Source organism: Danio rerio, chromosome 13, assembly GCF_049306965.1.
Source record: "Danio rerio strain Tuebingen ecotype United States chromosome 13, GRCz12tu, whole genome shotgun sequence".
Taxonomy (NCBI): domain Eukaryota; kingdom Metazoa; phylum Chordata; class Actinopteri; order Cypriniformes; family Danionidae; genus Danio; species Danio rerio.
Genome location: NC_133188.1, coordinates 26149684 through 26170535, shown reverse-complemented (window position 1 = coordinate 26170535; position 20852 = coordinate 26149684). Strand labels below are relative to the sequence as shown.

The 20852-nt window shown below is 33.7% G+C and overlaps 1 protein-coding gene and 1 long non-coding RNA gene across 2 annotated transcripts in view; one reads left to right on the top strand and one right to left on the bottom strand.

Annotated features, from left to right (window-relative positions):
* Nucleotides 1-16195, bottom strand: part of LOC141377176 (uncharacterized) — a 50424-nt gene extending 34229 nt beyond the window's left edge. The window contains exons 1-2 of the long non-coding RNA XR_012389294.1: nt 15993-16195; nt 15706-15771 (exon numbers count right to left, since the gene is read on the bottom strand). This is a non-coding gene — a long non-coding RNA (uncharacterized lncRNA). The remainder of the gene's footprint in view (nt 1-15705; nt 15772-15992) is intronic.
* Nucleotides 4749-20852, top strand: part of hk1 (hexokinase 1) — a 28330-nt gene continuing 12226 nt past the window's right edge. Inside the window, 8 exon segments of the mRNA NM_213252.1 lie at nt 4749-5015; nt 9814-9976; nt 17335-17483; nt 17716-17835; nt 17961-18056; nt 18167-18266; nt 19918-20101; nt 20189-20344. Coding sequence (NP_998417.1) covers nt 4953-5015; nt 9814-9976; nt 17335-17483; nt 17716-17835; nt 17961-18056; nt 18167-18266; nt 19918-20101; nt 20189-20344 — 1031 coding nt within the window. The 5' untranslated portion in view covers nt 4749-4952.

Sequence of the window (20852 nt, the reverse complement as noted above, 5' to 3'; positions counted from 1 at the left end):
TATTTAGGATACTAGACATGTTTTTTTTTACAGTAATTAGACAAGTCATTAGACAACAGTGGTTTGTAATGTTACAAATTGAAATACAATTTTTTTTAAACTTAATTAAAAAATTTGTAAAAATATATTTTGTTTATTTCAGCCAAACTAAAATATATATATATATATATATATATATATATATATATATATATATATATATATATATATATATATATATATATATACACACTGTGAAAAAATGTCTTTCTCTGTTAAAATTCACAGGAAATATTTCAAAAGAAATTTCACATAAGTGCTATTAATTTTGTCTTTAACTGTCATCAACAGTTGGTTAAGAGCAGGCCCATGTCCTTGAAAAAACTGACCTCTGTCATGGTCTCTGCCCGTATGACTTTGCTCATTTATGCATGAAGATTCAAGGACTTAATGGCATGTATAGTTCCATGAAAAACCTTTAACATCAATGTAAACTTTTCATTCTACAGAAGAATCTTTACCATATAAACATGTTTCTTCAGACTATGAAAGTGTTCTTCACACTAAGACAAAAATTTACATTATAAACTGTTCAATAAAAATTTTTGAGGACCCAAATTACGATTACTATAATAACTATTACTATTAACTGAACTATGGGATTACTATAATATGGGGATCAATATAATAATCCCTTTTGGATTTTTCTGGTACCTTTATTTTGAAGATGTAAAAGGTGTTGTACTGAGTAGGTCATTTGTGTTTATATTATTGTATACTTCCGCTTTTACAGACATAGTATACACAAACACTCCCAATGTGTAACTCTGCCAGGAAGTGATGTCACTACTCAGCTATGCAAAGTATAGTTGGACATTGTTCTGTTGCAGGAATGTAGAATATTTGAATGAGTGCCATGCGGTGTTGCCATTGTTCTGCCTGTACAAGAGAATACAAACAGCTTCTCTCAGTTTGAGTCACCATCAAAAATCACAGTTATGAAGGGCTTTGATGTCTTTTATGTGACACAAATGTTTCTACATTTCTACCGCAAAAAAATATCAATATAATATCAAAAAATCAGTTTAAATTGTGCTTAAACCGAAATAAAACCTACTGCTCTATAACACAATTCCATTTCAGCCGGCTAATGGATGAATGTGTGCTGTGTGTGTGTTGGATTCTGTGAATGAATGAAATGAGAAGCATCTCGGCTGTGACGTGTCTGAGCTCAGGAAGAGGATGTTAAGCTCTGTGGTCACGTGCTTTAGAGAGGGGGAGGAAGACCGCGTGCCTTCAAGCACGACCCAGTGTAAGCTCATCTGACTGTTACCATCACCCGCTCGCTTACATGGATTTGCCAATTACTGTACCTACTACATTTGCCCTGCTGTGACATTCCCCTGTGATTCTGGAAAATGAGCCCCACATGTGACAGTATTGGAAAAGTTCCCCAAAGGATCTCTTTTAAATCTACTTCCCTACCACATTCACATTACACATCCATCCATCCTTTCATTCGTTCTCCAAATCACCACATTTAATGGGTTAAATGTATACATCAATTATTATTTCTTGGTTTTTTAGAAGTCATACATATTTAATATCAAGCATCTAGAAATTTCTTTTAATTTCTTATTAAAACATTTTTATGTACAGCAAACTTGTTTAATCTTTGTATATGATCATTACTGTAGTATTTAATGACACAGATTTATTGTTTGTTTCATTAGAATTTACATTAAAGGTGTTTTCAGTCTATACATGTAGGTCACCACTTGTTTTATTTATTTATGTTTTAATACCAAGCATTTAATATAGTATTTAATACTTAATTGGATCTAAACTATTGCTGTGTATACTTTTATATATTTCTCTTGTTGTTTTATTGCTTTTATTTTATTGTTCGGTGTTCTCGAGTTGCCAGATAAAATGTATCATTATTATTAGAGCGTATTTCAACCATTATCAATTGCGTTATTATTGCTATGAAAGAATTTCTTATTCAGAGGAATTAAATTTGTATTTAATAATTACATTAAAATTTATTAAGTCCATTTTATATCAAAGGGCATTTTTTTCTATTTTCTATTTCTTAAAATTTTCTTACATTTTTTTTTCTATTATTTTAATATTATAATAATAGAATTTCTTGTCCAGTCATTAGGGTTATATTTATATATATAAGATGTTTTCAACTGTTTTAGTATTTTCTTAACATTTAATAAAATACTTCAACTCTGAAAACTAGACTGACACAGTTTTCAGTTTACTAGAACTTCTATGTTAAGCTGTTTTAACACTAGAGCTGCACGATTTCGAAAAATCTAATATTGCATATTTTATTTTTCTGCAATAAATATTGCCATATAAATACAGTTTCACAAGACTGTTTGAATAGCTCCATCTAATTGTCTTCTGCCTTAGTCTAACAATATTCCGATACAGACAATTACTAATCACAATGCAAAAATTGCTCTTCTTTATTTCCTTTATCTAGTTCAGGGGTGCTCAATCTTTTTCTTATGAAGGGCCAAAAATCAAGCTTGATTGAGGCTAGTGGGCCAAAGGTAGATATACTTGGGTAATTTCCTAGTTTATTTAATAATGTTTAGAAATGACTAGAAAACATTGCTTTGTATTGACCAATACAGGTTTTTACATTTAATAATGAACGTATGACACTAAAAGCAAAACAATCTTATTTATGAAGTAATTACACTAGTTTTTGCTGTGATTTGCTTGCAGATGTCTTCTGCATAGTCCCCTGTCCTTCAAGTGACAGTATTAAAAAAATTTTTTTATCTGATTTATTTAAAACCTTTAATTTAAACATTTAATTTCAGTTTGCTTTTTTGTAATTCTGCAATAAAACTAAAAAAATGTTGTGAAATTAGAAATGAAAGGGACTAAGCTGAAAAGAAAATGAATGAAATTAGAAATGATGATCTCTGTGTTAAAGGCGTTCGTCTCAACCCTCTCCATAATACTCACTCTCCTCTCAGATGGGATGGTGGGCCAAATCAAAGATTACAATGGGCCAACTTTGGCCCACGGGCATTACTTTGGGCATGCATCTCTGAGCTAGTTTCTTGTCCAAATATCAAAATAATTATTAAGAGCAAGTAAAAATATTGTTTTGTTTCACCTTCAGATGAAATACGTCAAAATTAAGAGTTTTTGTTTAAAACAAGCTATAAATCATCTGCCAGTACATTGTAAAAAAAAATCCCTTATTTTAGGTTTTTTTTTTTTTTTTTTTGACCGCTAAGGTTTTTAATTACAGACATTTAACGTAAAATATCAGATTGTAAATTACTGAAATTTACCTGAAATTACAATTTAAGGAAATTTCTGTAATTTAAAGTCTGTTATTTTACAGTAAATGTCTATAATTTAACAGCCGTTATTTTAAGGCACCCTAGCTGCCAGAAAAACAGCGTAAAATAATGAATCTTTTTACAGTGTAGGTTAAGTGAAATAATCCGTTTTTGCCCTGAAATGTTGTTATTTGGACTAGAAACAAGAAAAAAAATGTATATGTATATGTATATATATATATATATATATATATATATATATATATATATATATATATATATATATATATATATATATATATATACATACATACATACATACATACATACATATATATATATATATATATATATATATATATATATATATATATATATATATATATATATATATAAAATCAGTATAAAGCAATTAAATAAAAATATGTGGCTCCTGTTCAACTAATCCAGACTCAAAACTATTGCAGATGAGCACATTGCGATATCGATGCTGAAACATTATATTGTGCAGCCCTATTTGACACAATCTACATCATAAAAGTGCTATATAAATAAACATGAATTTAATTGACTTGTATATAGAGAGAGTATGTAGATAAATATATAGAGAGCATCATTATCATTCAATTTGTTATTTAATATGCCAAACCATTTTTTATTTATTTAATTTTGATTTAAAAAACAATGTTTGCACCCAAACCTTTTTTTATTGTAAGTGTAACAATCCTTTTCAAGAAATAAACTAATAGCTACAAGACTAAGTGAAGAAAACTCATTCCTTACTCGTTGTAATAAGCATTTTAAATGACAATTAATTCCCATAATGACATGGAAATTAACAAGGACTTCATTACCATGGCATTGTGTGTGGCTGTGAATGTTAACATCAACCCTCTCTTGTCCTCATCAGTACTCAATCATACACAGCTGTTCGCCCATTTTTAGAGCAAACCCTTCCAGACTGACCCCCTGGTGTCATTTTTTGTTGCCATCCTTCTGGCCATTCCACCTTGCCGACAACCCCCGAAATGACACCAAAAACCTCCAGCGTCACACACTGATAACGGTCCTGCCACTGCAAGTAAGAAAACATACACCACTTTGCTTAAACACCCTACCCTATAGCATTACTCAGCACTTTTGCTTCTCCACCCATATTTACCAACCCAGCTATTAAAGAGCTCAGACAGTACAAAGCAAAGCACTGAGAATGTGCTCTACGTGCCTCTCAGGTGAAGAGTGTCAAAAATGAGGAAGAAGAATAACTGAAAAAAGGAATGAATGGTTAAAAGTAGGAGGGAGAAGAAGTGCTCTAGGAAGGGGCCGGTCGAACTGCTCTGCCTCACAAGCCTGCTCACAAAGCTCGCCCAATAGGAGGAGAGTGAGTGGGTGGGGCTTGAGCTCTTCCCCATCCTAGCCTCTGTGCTGCATCTCATGCAAGCGCATTATATGCAGCTTGACTTCCTAGGCCGAGGAGAGACAGACATTGCCGTAGCATTGGGAGGGAACACCCCTAAGTGCCGGCTCGCCATTTTACAGTAACCCACGCTGCTTCTGGGGCCCAGACTGCTTTTTCCTGCCTCACCGGAAAGGATTGTAAGGCTTTGCTCTTCTTTTCTTCTCTTTGCTTTTTCACCAAAGAGGTGAAGCAGGATGATAGCGGCACAGCTTTTGGCCTACTACTTCACTGAACTGAAGGATGACCAGGTCAAAAAGGTGAGTGTTTCATCAATTCCTCGTCTCGTATTCGTCTTTAGCAGCATTTCCATCGCATGACAACAGGTGACACAGGCCTTCGTTTTAGAGGCGAGAGAGTCGTGAGATGCGCCTGGTATCACGTCTCACTCTGGTTGCAGCTTCTATACGTCACACAGAGCGCGACAGTGAGGATGAGAGGTTTACCCTTGCCAGTGACGACACACTGGCCGTCGGGTTTGTGCTGCAATGTCCTTGAAAGGAGGATGTGGGGCGTCAGGGAGCTGCCATGAGGAGAGGAACAATTTTTTTTTGTGCCTCTGTGTGAACGTGCTTATTGGAGAGTATGACTCTGTGTGGGGGAAGGTGGTCGTGAGCATCTGAAAGCTCCCCTCCCCCGGAGAAAGAGGGTCGGGTTACAACAGCTGACTGACGACATGCCTTTGCCAGAGAGTTTTGACAGGGTTTGAGCATATTGTGTAGAGAGGAAGAGATGTGCAAACAGAGCAGGAATGCATGTGCGCACATGTCTGTGGGTCTCGGTTTGAAGACGTGCAGTGTTTATGTTAATGGCATTCTAGTAAAAAAAAAATGAAAAACTTGAAGTATGTTTTACTGGATCTTAAAAATTAAGGTTTCAGCAGAATGTAAAGCTTTTAAAAAATATTTTAATCAATCAGTCTTTTTAGATCTAAAGAATGTTTTGTGGACTAAAAATGTTCTCTGGAGGTTAAAGGCTCTGCATGGATCAGTCAATGCCAATACATAATGGCCTATTTTCAAGAGTGCCATTCTTTTTCTGAACTTTACTGAAGAATTAAAAATAATCTAGTCTAAAGTAGGAATCATATTTTAATACATCTCTATTTAATACATTAATATAAAGTACTAACATTTACTGAAAATATTAAAATATCTTATATACATACTGATTTTTTTTAAGTAATCCTTGCAATCTGCGATTAATAACAAGGACAAGGGCAAATAACAAATATTAAAGGTATTAAAGGTATTAAGGTATTAAAAATACTGTTCCAACTTTAAAGAGAATTAAAGGGATAATTTGCCCAAAATGAATATTCTGTCATCATTTACTCACCCCTCACTTCATCCAAACCTGTTTGAGTTTCTTTCTTCTGTTGACCACAAATGAAAATGTACTGAAGGATGCTGTAGCCATTGACTACCGTATTCTTTTGTTCTTGTATAGATGTCAATTGCTGCTTTTTATCATCATTCTTCAGAATATCTTGTTTTGTGCTCAACAGATAAATGAAATTCATAAAAGTTTTGAGCCACTTGAGTGTGAGGATATTTTTAATTTTGGGGTGAACTGTTCTGTTAACTGCACTACATGAAATGATCCTGGTTTGTCATAGGCCTCATTATGAACTTCTGCAGCTGCATTATTTATACTATTAACGTGATACAGTAGGAAAACTGATGTTTTCAACATTTTAAATCATCTTTTATTTTTATATACAGTTGTCAACATTTGAAGTGGACCAAAATCATACATCAAAGTTGTCCTAAATCTACTGAGTACCCATACTTGTCTTGGAAAAATGTTAAAAAAAACTTTTTTTGATCCATTTTAAATGTTGATGACTGTATAATTTATATAGATTTTATTTTATTATATATTTTATTCATCAGTACAGCTTGCTTTCATTGGTTCTCTGTTTTGAGTAAATTCTCATTTATGGTTTACTTCATAAACTACTAATAACATGCCTTCACGTTTTTAAAAATAATATTATGATTCAGAGCATTTCTATGCAAAAATGCATAAAAATAAATGTAAGACTTTTTAAGACTATTATAAATGAAATTTTAGACTTATACAAGGCTAAATGCTAAGGATTCACTAAGAATATCCAAGTTTTCACTTACCCTATCAAAAAATTATTAGAATTTAATAAATTAAAAAATACAATAATAATAATTTAATAATAAAAATATAGGTCAAGTCAGTATCCTCAGCAGTAAAAAAATACTTTTAAACAAATATTACTGTAAGAAAAAGTAATTAAAACATTATGGTAAAAATGCTATTTTTAAATATTAAGTTTGAGACTGGGATTGGTGATTGTATGAGTGTTAATGGGCATATTCGGTAGCTAAACATGAACAAAAATTAAGACCTGTTAAAAAAGACCTGCAACACAATACTTAAGTAAAGTAGGCCTAAATTTTAGCTTATTAGATTTAAGATATTTTAAGACTTTTTAAGACCCCACAGATACCCTGGTATGAAGTATGTCTCCTTTTTTCAACATTGTGTTTCACTTTAAATGTATTTTACATTTATTTCAATTAAGTAAAATGTTTTCAATATAGTTTTAGTCAACAATAACACAAAAGCACAAGAGGTGACAGTTGTGTTGTGTAACATGGTTACTATAACAACATGTAAGGCATGACCAGCCAAAGTGAAATCCATATCCTGTGACTCAGCTCTGCACCTGGGTCCTGCTCTCACCTGATAAGACCTTTATGACCCTGGATGTCATATATGTAATTTGATTATAACACCTATTATCGTCACTAATGTAGTTACTAGGAAGTTGGTGAATAAACTCTTACAGTACAGATGAAGCCATCGCTCCCCTCTCCCTCATTTAGACTGTTTGTTTTGGCAGCTTCACAACTACTCTGATGTTTTAATGAGGAAGCTGGATGTTACTCATGTTGGTTACGCAATGACCCATTTTACACACTCTACTAGAAATGTGGTAACAAACTAAATTCAAGAGACTTTGGTCATCTGAATGTAAATCTATTAAAGTTCCTTATAGAGATTTTTTACTCAAACATTACAATTTACTCACCATTTAATGGCTATGGCTTTCTTACTTCTGTTGAACATGAAAGATATTTTGAAAAATGTAGGAAACTAAACCATTGACAAAAGACATTGACTAAAGCTGAATTTACACAGGTGCATTTTTTTTTTAAAACATAGAAGTTTCGTTGCAGTTATGCCAGGCATCTAAACTACTCCGGTATCTTCAACCCATGAAAAGGCAAGACTTTGAAAACACTAAAGACCTTGTTTTAGTTTGGAAATGCTGGTGTTCAGTTTCAGTATAGACAGACTGAAAAGCAAACTTTGAAAACTGTTTAACAGAAGAAAGCAAATGAAACAGGTCTGAAGCAAGTGGAGGTTAAGTAAATAATAACAGAACTTTATTTTTGAATAAACTATCTATATAAATGTAAAATATCCCTTTATATGTTAAATAAATAAAATTATATTAATTAAATAAAAATGCTTAATTACTGGTGACACGGTGGCGCAGTGAATATATCTGTGTGGAGTATGCATGTTCTCCCCATGTTGGAGAGGGTTTCTTCTGGGTGCTCCGGTTTTCCCCACAGTATAAACACATGCGCTATAGGTCAATTGAATAAGCTAAAATTGGCCGTAGTGTATGTGTGGATGTGAATGCAAGAGTGTGCAGGTGTTTTCCAGTGCCGGGTTGTGTCTGGAAAGGCATCAGCTGCATAAAACACATGCTGAATAAGTTGGCGGTTCATTCTGCTGTGACAACCCCCGATTAATAAAGGGACTAAGCCAAAAAGAAAATAAATGAATGAATAAATGCCACAAAATGGTAGTTTAGATGGTGTTTAATCAATAATATCACACTATACTTATCATCAGCACCAGCAGCACCAAAACTACTAATAAAGAAATTACATAAATAGATAGATTGACATATATAGGCCACATAAAACCTAGAAAGTACTGTGTGTTGTTCCAACACGATCTCACTGAAATTCTTAACTTTTTCATTTAGTGGATAATTTGTATGAATTTGTATTATCTAATTCATACACAGAGTACGATTTGCTCATCCCCCAATGATGCTTGGGTTTAGGGGCAGGGTTGGGTGCTACGCCTTTTTTTTTTAAATCGTACATTTTCGTACAACGGAATCAGCCACTAAACTGACAAAGCATAAAGTAGTTACGATTTCTTGTGAGATCAAGCTGGTTATTTCTATTAAAGTACAATCTCTTCCAGTAGGCTAGATTAATAATCAATATACTATCCATTTTCATCATACTTAAAAGCAACAAATGCAGACCAATAAACAACATGCTGGTTGCTAATGTAAAAAAGTATTCCAGCATCTCAATCAGACGCCAGACTAAACTGAACACACGCTAAACACTTCACCATGAGTCAGCATATGCAGAAGCAGGTGCTTATGTTTACACATTTAATTCACTCTTGTTCCATTAGACTTGAGTGAAACATCTTAAACTAGCCATTTTCTTGATGAAGATCGTCTGTGTTTATCAGCAAAACTGCCCATAGGTTTCTGTCTGTATATTCTTGGCCATATATTTCAAGGACTCACTGACCTAGCCAGTTTGACCACATTTATCATGTTCCTCGATATCGATTACCCCAAATCACCTGGGAGCTTTGAGTGCAAAAAAAGCAAAGGCCAAAGGTCAATTACTACAACACCATTAAAAAATGTGGGGTCAGTAAGATTGAAAGAAGTCTAGGAAGTCATGCTCACCAAGGCTTTATTTATTTAGATCAAAATGTGTAACATGCTTCATTAGAAATCATTTTAATATGTTGATTTGCTGCTCAAGAAACATTTCTTATCATTGTCATTATTAAAAACAAAATAAGTCACTTTTTATCAGTTGAATAAATCTTTGAGGAATATCCACATTTACTGACCCCAAAATGTTGAATAGTACAATAAACAATGTTTTTTAAAGTTACAGTGTTTATATCTGGAATTCAACACATTTTTCTGACTGCATTGTCATTTTGTTTCTGTTTGTGTAGATTGACAAATACTTGTACGCCATGCGGTTCTCTGACGAGACGCTGCGCGATATTATGGCTCGTTTCCGACGGGAAATGGAGAACGGATTGGCACGAGACACCAACCCAACAGCCACCGTTAAAATGCTGCCCACCTTTGTAAGGTCCATTCCTGATGGATCAGGTAAGCTTATCTTTTCTATTTCCACAAAGTGAACATAAGTGCACACGGAAAGCACACTCGTCTAGCAACAGATGTATGAAATAATTCCAAATGCTTGCTTTAGAAATCACTCTGAAAGGAAAACGACATCTATAGTATCAAATAACAGTAAATATATACCAAAATAATGACAACGAGCATGCACAATATTGGCATCATGGGCACTTTGAAATACAGTGGATGCATTTTAAGAATGTTCAGACTGTTGTATTTGCAGTGGTGTTCATCTTAAAAGTCTTGATAGGGATTTTATTTTAAAGCATTAACATTTTCATGTTGATCTGGCCTACGACACTGAAAAATTCTGAACCTATTTAATAGACCTTTTGTTTGTTAGCTCTGTACAGTAAACTTACATTCGTTAACATCAGTTAATTTAACTTTTTAACATCAAGAATTATGACTTTTGATTTTAATTTCTTAGTTATAGCCTAATATTGTATTATAATCAAAAGTCATTTAAAGTAGAGATAATAACTATCAAAATTTAGCTGTATTTTTTATTAACTCTTTTAATGGATTAACTAGCCTTTACTAGATAGAGTTTATTGTAAAGTGTTACCTGTTGTACTTTATCATCATTTAATTTGTTTAAAACATGTATTAACACTGAATGTGTAAATAAAATAAAGCAATACACATGTATGGCTTATTATACTTGTTAAAATAATCTTTTTTGCAGCTTAGGTCAATATTGTGATAATACATGGTGATAAAAGCTTCAGCAAATAATCGCAACAAGAAAAATTTGTTACAGACTGAAACCTAAATAAAAGACTAATAAAGAGACAGCCAGGGCTTCCCTCACAAGTTAATGTCAATTAAATAGTTGAGTTTGCAGTTCTGTCTGTCAGGGCAAATCAGTCTCAAAAAGAAATGTCAGCTTTCTTTATTGTGATTATTTTTAAAAGCTTTGACAAAAAAGAACCTTAAATTTGACCAAAATACTGGTCTTAAATCTTAAAACCACAGATGTTTACATTTTAAATGAAGGTGCAGTTCACCCCCTTAAAATTGCCATTTATTTAACCTCCACTTGTTCCAAATATGCTTAAGTTTGTTTCGTCTGTTGATCAAAAAATAAGATATCTTGAAGAATGGTAGAAACCAGCAGCCATCAACACACTCAATATTATTTTTTACTACTATGGATGTCAATTGCTGTTTTTTCCAACATTCTTTAGAATATCTTGTTTACGGTTCAACAGAAACTCAAACAGGTTTGAAACCACTTAAGAGTGACTAAATGTTTGGTAAATACTTTTGTGGGGGGTGAACTATCCCTTTAATGCTTTAACTGAAATGGGTTGTAGTTGTACTCTTTAGAGATCTCACAAGTGAGTTTGGGGTAAATTACAACCTCAGAAGTTTTTTTGACAAAGGCTATACTGTATGCAAGCTGTTACAAAAAAACTTGTTTAACCAGTATTGCTACAAATGTAGGTTTTTCTTCTTACCACAAAAAGCTGTAATTTCAACAGTGAGGTAACTGATTTTTACCCAAAAAAAATAAATAAATAAATAAAAAACTTTAAAAACAAAACTGTTGAGTGTTTCAAGGTTGTTATTCAGCTTTTGTTGAAACTATGTTTGAAAAAATTCTGTTCAAGGTTTGACATTTGTTTTCAAAATATTTTATTCGCAACAGAACACCTTCCCACACATGCAGTGTTTCTGACAGCATGGAAAAACAGAATAAACTAAATAAAAAGAATAAAATAAATAGCCCCTAAATATTTTTCACTTAAGTTAGAAATCAAGACTACAAAACAAAAACACTGACTGAATCCTATTTAAGAACTAGCATAAGCTATTTTTTTACTCATCATATGGTTTTTTTTTCTTCATCAAATAAAAATAGCAGGCTTAAATCAATCGCTTGTTTGCAAAGCAGTGGACATTTCAGAAAGTTTGTGGCTTCTTTCTCTACTTGTGCCAAGACACTGAGGTGTTTATGATGCAGATCTAGGAAAGAGCCCATCAGTGCTGGTTTAGCATCAACTCATCTGTGCTAAACTGTGACCAGCAATGTCTTTCTTTTAGTTTCTTTCATTTTGCTTATTTGTCAAAATAAATCAGTAGTTGCATGTGTTAGCACCTGTTGAATTAACAAACGTGTTGCACATTTATGCAGCAAAACTTTAAAAAATACAAAAGAAAAAGAAAAAAAATTTAAACTGTTTAAACTGATACCATTAATCAGTTAAAATTCTTCTTTCTTTGGAGAGAGGTGCATGAATACCTTGTAAAAATATTGCAGACCCAGTATGACTTTTGCCCAAGCTTATACATACTTTGTGACCCCTGTCCCTTAAGCCACATGAATAAAGCCAACAAAGCACAGTGGATACAGAGATGTATCGTGCTAGGCAGACAGGTGATTGTTAAAATCTGGAAATCTTCCAGTAGACCTCCGATCTTTAAGTGGATCTCAGCGTTAGCATGAGTTGCAGCTTTTGAAAACCACTTCGACAGTTTACATGCAAAGATTTAAATTTATTTTGATAAATTGGAAATTTCTGCGACCCACAATGTTAGCAAACATGTAACGTGACAAAATAATAATTAGGCTATGATATTAGCACCCTTGTATATGTTTTGGTTTGGTTTAATTACACAGTTTATATGACGTTATTTATTTATTGTATTTATTTATTTTGTATTGTTCTGCTTTCATGTTAATGCTCTATATTTGATCTTCATATGCGTTATTTGAAATAAGAAAAATCAATAAAAAGTTTAAATCATAAAAAAATGCTTAATTTCGGTTAACGGTTAATGGTTAATCGGTTAACGTGAGCATCCCTAGGCAAAGCACTTCCGAAACTAGAACTACTGAAAAGTAGACAGGCTATAATGACTCTTTCAAATAAAATCTGAATGAATAATATATGGCCTCCTCCAAATGTATTTACAATGCAAACTTAAATACAGGACAGCATGTGAAACCTATTGCCAATTGGCCCCAATATTGAACCGATTTCCCCCATGTCACAACACATTCAGAGCTGCATCGACATGTGCTCCTGCCTTTCTACGTGCCCTGCAGCATCCAACCAAAAGCATGTAGAGTTACATCACGGATTATATGAGCTGTAATCCCAGTCCGATTGGCATGTGAGAGTTGACTTCAGTGCAATTCATCAACATTCATACCATGATATGTTTATTAAGCATGGAAGATTCTCTGCTCTTGTATTAACTAATTAATAGCGATTAAACAACGCTGACATACAGTAATGGATTTGATTGATTTTGCATCTGCATCAATAATACATCCATCACTGCCGTGTGGAGTTTATTATTGTAAACAGGATACATGTATCAAGAGCAGATCCTCAGTCCTAAGGTGCTGGACACTCTAGTATAAGCAATGTTTAAAATAGATTCTGACCTCTTAACATCTCAATGATAAAATGCCAGAGTGTTTACAGCAGGTCTGCACACTCCTGTATATGAAAATGTCCACCAGTAAACAGTCACCTGAACTTAAAAGAAATGGCTTTGATCTCTTGTGCTTTGCAACAATTATAAATGTCCTAAAACAAATCGAATATGAGATTTTAAAGTATTCTAGAGAAAAATGCAATCATTTTTTTTAAAGTATGCAAAAATTTTATTCAACTAAATCTTTCTTGAGAATCGTCTAAAGATTTATCTTTTTCGTCAACACTTGAGACTGTTTTCTTTTTTCTACTCTCTATATAAATCTTTCGGTATCTAATCCTTTATCTTCTAATCTATCTTTTTGTATTTTTTACTCAGTTTTTTATATAAAAAAAACTATAATAACAAAACAGCAAAATTATAATAAACAAAAAAACTTTTTAGACTGACAGTCTAACAATGACTCTCTTTAATGTACTCTATAATCTATTTAGAAGCTTTAGATTAAAGAACCTGCCAGATGATTAAATGTTTAATGTAGTGCATCTTTAATACCTGTACTCAGCTGTCATTTAAAAAAATAAAGTTTTCCAGGAATGGTTAAATATTATTATTATTTTAAATGTGAAAATGTTTAAGTACGGGGATAATTTTTACTGCTTTTTAACCAGGGATATAAAGATTCATCTGACTCACGATTTGATACGATTCATGATACTAATCTAACGATTCACGATTTAGTCTCGATTTTTTAACTAAATTATTTGAAACAAATTTAAGGTGAAGAGCCCTTTCATTTTTTTCTTAAATGCTGCACATTTTTAGCAAAATAATATATATTTTTTGTCATAACTTAATTGACATCTGTCAAAACTTTTTAAAGACTTTTTACATTTTAAAAACAAATAAATTCCCCCCCCCCCCCCCCCCAAAAAAAAAAAAACAATTATTAAACATTTTTTAATAATAATAATAGAAACTAAAGAACATTAATATAAACAATCTAAATGTGTGACTGTGCTGGGATTTTCCATTTTTGAAAAGAAATATCAGCATGTTTTCTGATAAAAAGCTGAGGTCAGCATTTATAATGTCCCCTGCTGAAAATAACTCTTTCACAAGGGGACTGAGATGGCTGGTGTGGAGATGTAAGCATTTTCTAAACCAGAGAGCAGTGTGTACAGTGGTGATCAATAGGCTTTCTGATCCAGGGAACTGGCCACTGGCATTAAATTGTGATTATAAAATTACTAATTATATAGTAGGATAGAGAAAGAGGTTGAACATGATTTTGAAGATGAATAATTCATATTACTTGTATAATTAATAAGTATAAGTATCAGTGATACACTTAAGAAGAGATAATCTTGAGAAATTTTAAACATTCAATAATAAGCAAATGATTAAAATATGCATAAACTATATTGAAAATGAGAGGTTAAAATAATCTAATACCTGGATCTGTAACTAAACAGCTTTCACTATGAAAACATTTATGCACCATATGATCTTTGTAGCAAGCGGGGCTGCAAATCATCCGGTCTGCGTGGTTTGGCTTATTAATAGTTTTTTTTGCATATAGACGTCAGTGACTGTAGGTTTTCACTGTGCTGACGGTTATTGTGCATCATATTTGTTGTTCTGTTAGAGTAAGTGTCTTTTTGCAGTATTGCACATAGTTTTGTTTGTCTGGCGCACCTCACCGCAGTCATTTTACTCTGCCAGCCCACCTCTTGCTCGCCGCTGATGTGTAGGTTGTGTACCTATTAACACAGCGCCCCCTCTGTTTAAAAAAGTATTACGATTCATTCAACATCTCTACTAGTTTAAATCGTCACATTCTTTTATCGATTTTCAACCAGCTCACGTTGAATCGTTACATCCCTATTTTTAATCCTTTATCTGGCCACATTGGAATTAATTACAATACTTTTTTAGGCCATAAAGGTTTAAAAGTCTTGTAATAGCCCCCTTTAACATTCCAGGGGTTTTCCTTATAAAACTTTGCCTTATAGAAAGTTAATAGCTAGTTACATAATGTTGGGGGTTAATTGTAGGTATGGGATATGATAAAAGGATGTAGAATAGACTCATGAACAATAAGGCATTGATACATGCTATATAAGAACTAATAAACAGCCTTGTGCAAGCAAGTAAATAACTAGTTAAAAGCAGGAAATAGTCTAAATATGAAAGTGTGACCTTAAATGACATATTAATGTATCGAAACGTAAGTCACACAAAAATAAACTCAGTTTGCTGAATCAGTTTTGCAATGTAAGCTTTACATTCAGTTAACTGACCTTTCCAGACGATGCTGAGTTTACAGTATTAAAAATCTCCACACTGGCAGACAGCTTATTTCCAACCTAGAAACAGAAGACGACAAGAAAAAAAGCCATTTGATTTTCAGTGTTGCTTGGCAACAAGCACTGCACATAATATCGACAATCTGGACACGTCGAGGAGCTTTGAAAACCAAGAAAGACGTTTATAGAGAGCATTTCTGACCTAGTGCAAACATCTCTTACGCTCTTTCTGTTTATTCAAATGTATAAACAGACATGTTAATCAGTATTCTATTACACACATTTGCTGAAGAATCTGTTGCTCGGGACTCATGGGTTTTCTCGCTGTAAGAGGGCTACTTGTGTTGATTTGTCTTTGGCCAGCTCTGTAAAGCATTCCTGATTAATCCCCCTTGGTCACAACCAAAATAAATGCTGATTCACTGTCTCACCCTCACATGAACGGTACACTTTAACCAGTTAACTTTCTGCCACGGTGTCATATGCTTAACAGCATCTGTGCCCTTTAAGTAGCTTACTAAAGCAATTCCCAGAAGTGGAAAGTTATTGATGGATTATTATTATATACATTTAAAGGGATAGTTCACCCAAAAATTTAAATTCTGTCATCCTTTACTCTCCCTACAGCATCTGTTTGAGTTTCTTTCACCTGTTAAATGTAAAAGAAGATATTTTGAAGAAATCTGAAGACGTGTAACCATTGACTTCCACAGTATTTGTTTTTGTCTACTATGGAAGTCAATGGTTACAGGTTTTCAGCTTTAATAAAAAAAAATATTCCTTTATGTAAAACAAGATAAAGAAACTTCTTTACTGAGTTACAGTGTACAGTCAGACATGTAATTCTTTCATCATTTACTCATTTAAAGTACAGAACAAACAATGTCTGCACACTGATGTTTATACATGCTCCATTAAAAATTATTTAAAGCAAGCTTTCAACCATTAGGTCTTTGCCAGGCATAAAAAAAATAATTAAGGGTGGCACGGTGGCTCTGTGGTTAGCATTGTCGTCTCACAGCAAGAAGTCTCTGGTTTGAGTCCCAGCTGAGTCAGCTGGTGTTTCTGTGTGGAGTTTGCATGTTCTCCCCATGTTCACATGGGTTTCCTCCGGGTGCTCCAGTTTCCCCCACAGTTCAAAGACATGCACTATAGGTGAACTGGGTAAACAAAATTGAACGTAGTGTATGAGTGCGTGAATGAATGAGTGTGTATGGGTGTTTGCCAGTGTTGGGCTGTGGCTGGAAGGCTGGAACATAAAACATATGCTGGAATAGTTGATGGTTCATTCCGCTGTGGTAACCCCTGATAAATAAGAGACTAAGCCAAATGAAATCAAATGAATGAATATATGAATGAATGAATGAATGAATGAATGAAAATTCAATGAGGCACGATTCAACTGTCAGGTTTTTATGATCAAAACTTTTAGAGATTTTTTTATGGTGCATAGACATATTAGTGTGCAGACATTATTTTTGTACTTCATTTTGATGGATTTTACAGATTTCTGGTATGTGAGCCCCTCTTTGGCATTTTTTGAGCAATTTTGATCATTATCATGTCCTTTTGGCTCAACTCTCCATCCCTTCAACATTAATGATTTCTTTAATTCACTTACAGAGAAAGGAGATTTCATCGCACTGGATCTGGGTGGCTCTAATTTCCGTATTCTGCGTGTAAAAGTGTCTCATGAGAAGAAACAGACAGTGCAGATGGAAAGTCAGATATACGAGACTCCAGAAGACATCATCCACGGCAGCGGATCCCGGGTATATGACCACTTCTTCATCCACCTGAAACCATAACAAAACATTACTGGGACTATAGCAGATAATTAAAATGGGGAAATAGGCATTTATGTTACTGCTGTATAACTTTCAAACTACTGTTAAATCTTATACAGATTAATTTAAGTTGAATAGTGTTTTGATCTTCAGAGCAAGCCATTCAGATTTTATGTAAAATATTCTTATCTTATTATCATTAGTATTATTCTTGCAGTTGTTTGACCATGTTGCAGAATGTCTTGGAGACTTCATGGAGAAACAAAAAATTAAAGACAAGAAGCTTCCTGTGGGCTTCACCTTCTCATTTCCTTGTTCACAAAGCAAACTGGATGAGGTAACAGAGAATCATTCACTCGTTAAATTCATTGTTCTACTTCTGTATGTCAAAGATCAAACTTACACAACTCAGATTTATATTTTCTTGAATGCTTTAAACACTTTTTTTTTGTATTTTTACAGGCTGTTTTGCTGACATGGACGAAACGCTTCAAGGTTAATGGAGTAGAGGGAATGGATGTAGTGAAGCTTCTCAATAAGGCCATTAAAAAACGTGGAGTGAGTATTATCAAGTCATTCTTTCTATTGACCATCTGGTTGATGTACAGGTGGATAATATTAATGTATTATTTAAAGAGGGATTTAATAGTGAAATGATGTACTTACAGGATTACGAAGCAGATATAATGGCTGTTGTCAATGACACTGTTGGAACTATGATGACCTGCGGATTTGATGACCAGCGATGTGAAGTCGGCATTATCATAGGTAAATAATAATAATAATATTATCTCCTTGTTCAAATTTTATCTATACTTGCATCTACACTCACCGGCCACTTTATTAGGTACACCTTACTTGCAGGTTGGCTCCCGTTTTGCCTTTAGAACTGCCTTAATCCTTCATGGAATAGATTCAAATAGATTTTGGTTCATACTGACAGTTCCGCCACATCCCTAAGTTGCTCTATTGGATTGAGATTTTGGTACCGTGGAGGCCATTTGAATACAGTGAACTCATTGTCATGTTAAAAAAAAAAACAGTCTGAGATGATGCATGCTTTATGACATGCCGCATCATCTTGCTGGAAGTAGCCATCAGAAGATGGGTACACTGTGTTCAAAAGGGATAAACATTGTCAGCAACAATACTCAGCTAGGCTGTGGTGTTGACACACTGCCGATCACTAGATATTTTCTCTTTTTCTGACCATTCTCTGTAACCTCTAAAGATGGCTGTGCGTAAAAATCCTAGTAGATCAGCAGTTTCTGAAATACTCAGACCAGCCTGTCTGGCACCAACGATGCTGGGTTTGTACAACAGCAGATCGTCTTGACCATGTCCACATGCCTAAATGTATTGAGTTGCTGCCATGTAATTGGCTGATTAGAAACTTGCGTTAATGAGCATTTGGACAGGTGTACATAATAAAGTGGCTGGTGAGTGTGTGTATATATGTATATATGTGAGTGTGTGAATCAAGTATAGTAATTAAAGCTTATATACTCATATATATATATATATATATATATATATATATATATATATATATATATATATATACATATATATACATATATATACATATATACTTATATATATATATATATATATATATATATATATATATATATATATATATATATATATATATATATATATATATATATGAGTATATAAGCTTTAAATACTATACTTGATTAGTCCTCTGCTTGTACCTCACTCAAGTGCACAAACACATTTTGAATCAGTGAGCGTACACCCAGACAGTTATTGCTTTCAGCACAACAGAGAGCTCAAGAGCACCTCACCTAAGTATCAAAGATGGAGATTCATTCTCTGCCCCAGCTTCAATTCCTTATGTCTGTTGTAAAATAGCTTCTTTGAATGTGTAGGTGGGCAAATTTTCAAAAACTACACCATAATTGGTGTTACTGAGTTACAAACATAAAAACAAATTCTTAACTGCCTAAAACGAGTGCCAATAAATCCAGTCTCACTTCCTGCTCCAAGTAATAACATCAATCTTGATTGGCTGCCAGTGAACAAAGTCTCAATTTGAGAGGCCTAAAAAAGTTTGTTTTGTGTTGCTGACATTTAGGGAAGAAAGTGTTTTCTGTGTCGTAAAATCAAATTCACTTTCCAAGGAGTCAATTTCAAATTTATCCCTTTATAATTTAAATAGTCCTTTAAAATAGCACTATAGGGTTAAATTAGTTCAGGTTCATTAGTCTAGGGTTTTAAAGTTGTATTTAGCTTTTTTTTGTTTTGTTTTCAGTAATATTGAAGAATAACATTGTTATTCAATGTTCAAATTAAGAGGGAAAACTAGGAATATTTCTAATATTCTAAATATACTCAATCAAAGCTTTTGGATTTCTGAACATCTGCGATGACATATGTTGCTGTGATCCCTCAGGTACCGGCACTAATGCATGCTACATGGAGGAGCTCAGACACATGGACATGGTGGAGGGAGATGAAGGCAGGATGTGTATTAATACCGAATGGGGGGCGTTTGGAGATGACGGCACATTGGAGGACATCCGGACTGAGTTTGACAGGGAGATTGACCGAGGATCCCTCAACCCTGGCAAGCAACTGTAAGCACACAGAACTTTAAAAGCTTGCAGAAAACTCATTTTAAGTAACTTTTCAGAAGGTAAAAGCGAGTGTTGGCTGTTTGTCAGGTTTGAGAAGATGGTGAGTGGGATGTACATGGGTGAGCTGGTGAGGCTGATCCTGGTCAAAATGGCTAAAGAAGGCCTGCTGTTTGAAGGCCGCATCACACCAGAGCTGCTTACAAAAGGAAAAATCGAAACCAAGCACGTTTCTGCAATTGAGAAGTAAGTTTGTTTCATTACCATTCTCATTTTAATTCATTAATTACTGACAATATATGACAATATATACAATACTGTGCAAAAGTTTTACTGATGGTAAAATGGATATATGTGAGCCTTTACCACAAAACCAGTCATAAGTGTACAATTTGTTTGTATTTTTATATTGAGATTTATACAAGGTGAATACATTATCTTTTATTTGATACACGTATGATTTGTTAGCATAGGACGTAGGTTAGTTTAGACTCATTAGACTAACCTAATCATCAACTGTTAAAGACGTAAAAGACAATGTTAAAGAGAGGCTGTTTGTTCTGGTTGAAGCTGCATTTCTATACCAGTGTTGTTCGCAATATTGTCTGAATAAAATGGAATTGTGAAAGTTGAAAAGTACAGATAAGTATTAATTTATTAAGCCATTCCTTCTGAAAAGGTTTTCAGTGACAATAGTTTTCATTTTCAGCATGATAATGATCTGCTAATTGGAGTGAAATCCTATTTGTAGAAA